Raw genomic sequence first — 4,721 nt, forward strand, 5'->3', positions numbered from 1 at the left:
ATGCTGGACACGCTTATATTCACAAATTTCTTTTCGCTGGTTTCGGAGTGCACCCCACATTTTCCTCTGAGCTCCATAAAAGTCACGCTCCATGCCTTTCGTATATCCTTCCCAGTAATTCTCTTTGATTTTCGTTATTTTTTCATTGGTCGCGTTGCGGATTCTTGCATATATCTCGTGTTCTTGAGGGGTTGGATTGGATTTGTATTTGAGGAAAGCTTCTTTCTTTATCTTCGCCGCTTCCTTGACCTCGTCGCAAAACCACGGTGTTCGGTTATTCATGCGATTCTTGTTCACTTTTCGCCAACCAACGGCTTCTTCCGCTGCTTCTAGCACTTTTGACTTGATATGTTGCCATAGTTCATCAGCTGTCGAAGAATCACTGGGTGGACTCTCCAGTTTTCCGCGTAATCTCGATCGGTAAAGTCCTCTTATAGAGAGGTCTGACAGCTTCTCAGCACACAATTTCTGCACTATTACTGGACGCCTCTTTACTGGATTCAGACTCAATCGCAGTTCGCATAAGACGAGTCCGTGATCTGTGCCGGCATTTGCAGATGATAAAGTTCGAACATCCAGTACTTGCTGCGGATGCAGCTGCCGATTGCTGATAACATAGTCAATCATGGACGTCTGACCTCTACTATTGGTGTAGGTGATCTTATGTTGTCTAGGATGATCAAAGAACGTATTGTTTATTCTTAATTCGTTAACGGAGCAAAATTCTACTAATTCTCTACCGCTGTCATTCAGAGTAGGCTCGTTAAATCTGTTCTTCACTCCAGGCACCACGCTGTCTCCAACTCGAGCATTCCAGTCACCTAACATGATTAATTTCTCGCGCACCGGTATAGTATCTATGACTTTTTGTAAATCGCGGTAGAAGTCGTCTCGTTCCTGCTTCGCTCTTCCTGTATCCGGTGCATAAACAGATATCAAGTTCAGCTTCTCACAGCCTAGATTAAGCTCTACAAGGAGCATCCTTTCGCTTATGTATTTGATATCAGTGATGTTGTCAACGAGATTTTTATGAATTAATATTCCAACACCGGCATATGCTCTTTCGTTCTTATTTGCGCCTTTATACAGAAGCAGGTAATTTCCGCGCATCACAGTGCCAGCGCCTTTTCTTTTTGTTTCGCTCAGAGCACAGACATCGATTTTTCTTTCTTCTATTTCCGAGACGATTTCTTGGTCCTTCTTATTCCATGATTTCACGTTCCATGTAGCGATTCTCAATCGTTGAGCCATTTTAATCCGTTTATCCGTTTTCCGTAAATCTTTGGGTCGTAAATCCGTTAAAGTCTGGTACCGAGGCTTCTTTTTGCTTCTTTGAGCAGATTGTGTGTTTTTACCGGCGGCAGGTTGCTAGCCTCACCGCCGAACCCTCCTCCTTAGCCCGGGCTTGGGACCGGCAGCACTCCCTATAGAAGACAGTACAGGCGGAGTTACTGTTCCTTCTATTCAGGAAACTATGGAGCGCTTTTGGCGGTCAGAAGAGCCACCTCAAGCTCAAAAGTTGAGCCCTGCAGAGCTCGCTTGTGAGAAACACTATCAAGAAACGCACACCCGGCTGGAAAATGGTCGTTACAGTGTGCGCCTGCCATTCAAAAATGGAAGTCCTAATTTGGGTAAATCACACCCTCAGGCTTTAAGAAGATTTATGCCCTAGAGAAAAAGCTCAATTCAAATCCAAAGCTCAAAACTCTTTATACGGAGTACATGAGAGAATACGAGCAACTTGGGCACATGAAAAAGGTTGCCACATTGAATCATTTTGATTTTTCGCAGCCTAATTATTTTTTACCTCATCATCCTGTACTTAAGGATTCTAGCAGTACCACTAAGTGTCGCGTAGTCATGGATGCCAGTATGAAAACTGACAACGGAGAATCCTTGAATTCTCAACTTTTGTGTGGCCCTAAACTGCAAAATGAGCTTGTTGATGTAGTTGCCCGTTTTAGATTTCATCCCATCGTATTAGTTTGTGATATATGCCAAATGTACAGACAAATTAACATGGATGAATCTGATCGAAATTATCAATTAATTTTTTGGCGCGAATCAGAAAATGAACCGATAACTGTGTATCAACTCACAACAGTAACTTTCGGATTCACCAGCTCATCATTTTTAGCGGTCCGCTCAATACATCAATTGGTGACAGATGAAGGTCATAAATTTCCATTGGCAGCGCCAGTACTGCGCAAAAATATTCTGGTTGATGACATCGTAACCTCCGTGAAAACCGTGAACACAGCTGAGTGTCTTTTTCAAGAATTAATCGATTTATGCGGCTTATGTCATTTCTCATTACGAAAAATCGTCAGCAATTCACCTGAAATTTTGGCAAAAATACCTCAGGAAGACCTCGAAAAACCCCTTGATTTCACGGATCCTAATGATCTATCATTCGGCATTTTAGGTCTACGATGGATAAAACCTAAGGATGCTTTATCCTACAAAATTAAAAGTATAATGCCTGCTAACACGAAGCGCACAATTTTATCAGTCATAGCTCGAATTTATGACCCGTGCGGCTTTTTAGCCCCAACTAGTCTATGGTGTAAAACCTTCATGAAAATCATCTGGACTAAAGGGCTCGACTGGGACGAACCGGTTCCCTCAGAAACTCTGTGCCTGTGGAACCAATTTACCACAGAATTGCCACTCTTTGAGAATATTCTAATCGATAGACTTCTCGTGTCAGAAAATTGCACTTCTATAGAGCTTTGCGGATTCTGCGATGGTTCAGAAAAAGGATTTGCTGCCGTAATCTACATCAGAAGTACTACAGACTCAAAAGTTCGATTATTCATGGCTAAAAACAGAGTTTCACCCCTCAAAACCTTAAGCATACCTCGATTAGAGCTCAATGGAGCTCACCTCTTGTCAAAACTTTTGGCATATGCAAAATCAATTTTAGCAGAGGACTTCGAGATTGCAGAAACCCACGCCTTCACGGACTCCACCGTAGCCCTGGGTTGGATCCAAACTCCAGCTTATCGCCTCAAGACCTATGAGGGGAACAGAGTTGCTGAGATTCAAGAAAACGTATCTCCAGAGTCCTGGAGACATGTACCATCAGAAGAGAATGCTGCAGACTGTGCGTCTAGAGGTTTGCTGCCATCAGAGCTGATGAACGCTGAAATGTGGTGGTCCGGCCCAAAATGGCTCAGCGGACCAAAATCAGAATGGCCTATCTCTAGAAAGGACCCAACTAAACGGGAAGATGAATTCATCAAAGGTGCTATGAAACCTGAATCAGCGACAAGTCTTCACCTCAACGAGCAACCCGCAACCTGGGATTTCTTCCAGCGCTTCTCCTGGTGGCCTTCTCTGAAACGCGTGATGGCTTACATACTACGTTTTGTCAACAACATTAGAGCAAGAAAAATCGATAGCTCTCTGTCAATTCTGCATGGACCTTTTTCGCTTGAGGAGATTGCAGCAGCTCAAAACAAAATTTGCACGCTGGTGCAAAAGGAAGCCTTCGCTGAGGACCTCAAGAACCTCCGCAAAGGCAAGGAATGCAGTGATCAAATACAAAGACTTTGTCCATTCCTTGACACTCAAGGACTCATGCGAGTGGGTGGCCGACTTCAAAGAGCCTCTATCGATTATAAGGCTCGCCATCCCATTTTAATGCCTAAAAATCATCCAGTCACGATTTGCATTATCAATCATTATCATGAGACGCATCTTCATGCCGGTCCTTCTCTATTAATGTCAATTCTGAATCAAGAATTTTGGATTTTGTCTGCGAGGTCTATCATTAGGTCTTGCCTGCTCAAGTGCATACCTTGTTTCAAACTCAAGGCAAAGCCAGTCAATCAGTTGATGGGCAATTTGCCGGTCAACAGAGTCACCGCAAATCGGGCTTTTTCATGCACAGGCATGGACTTCGGTGGACCCATCCAAACCCGCACGTCGACATTGCGGAATTCAAAAGTGGTCAAAACGTACATATGTGTATTTGTCTGCTTCTCTACAAAAGCAGTACACATTGAAACAACATCGGATCTTACCGCCAACTCCTTCATCGCTGCGCTCGCACGGTTTATCTGCCGCAGAGGGAAGCCCTCAGACCTCTGGAGTGACTGCGGCTCCAATTTTCTAGGAGCGTCAAACGAATTTTTTTTTTTTGCCCTCTTCCAATAGAGTAAGCAATTGCAAATATCAGCACTCATAATTTTCTTTCGAGTGTAATTTTTTCTTCAAAAATATTTGTTTCTCTATATTTCTTTTGGAATTTTTCAACTTGTTACATTTTTTCTTCTTATTGAAACACCCCAGTATTTCAATGGGGGCCGGTATGTTGGCGCCGCTAGCGTCACCAATATTTAGCCTTCATTCCGTCAGCTAGGCAAGCCGCCCGCATCTCATGTCGCGCCGCGCGCCTAGTTCCGCCGCGGCCCGCCCGATCGCGCTGCGTGCTCTTTATTCGCCCCTCCGGCTTTCCTTTAGATATTTAAATTCTTTTCTTTATTATTTTGTCTGTTTCAATATGTAGAATTCATCATTGATCCCTTCTCTCAATAAATCCTAAATTATAATACTCACCGGCGCCTTCCTTCACAACCTTTCTCAACCCAAACCACGCGTCCGCGCAATTCCTTTTCAAATCCAGTTTGACCGGTTGGCCCGTGTGCCATAGCTCAATTATGCATCACCTACCACTTTTTGGTAGCGTCTATGGGTATGTTCATTCGCCCCGCATA

The 4,721-nt window shown here is 43.8% G+C and overlaps 1 protein-coding gene across 1 annotated transcript; it reads left to right on the plus strand.

Annotated features, from left to right (window-relative positions):
- The first annotated feature begins 2,478 nt into the window (after window positions 1–2,478).
- LOC140225678 (uncharacterized) lies at window positions 2,479–4,161 on the plus strand. The gene has a single exon (XM_072305314.1). It carries the CDS (start codon window positions 2,479–2,481, stop codon window positions 4,159–4,161), a length of 1,683 nt encoding a protein of 560 aa, XP_072161415.1.
- The last annotated feature ends 560 nt before the right edge of the window (window positions 4,162–4,721 follow it).

This window comes from Bemisia tabaci, chromosome 10, assembly GCF_918797505.1.
Source record: "Bemisia tabaci chromosome 10, PGI_BMITA_v3".
NCBI classification, from domain to species: domain Eukaryota; kingdom Metazoa; phylum Arthropoda; class Insecta; order Hemiptera; family Aleyrodidae; genus Bemisia; species Bemisia tabaci.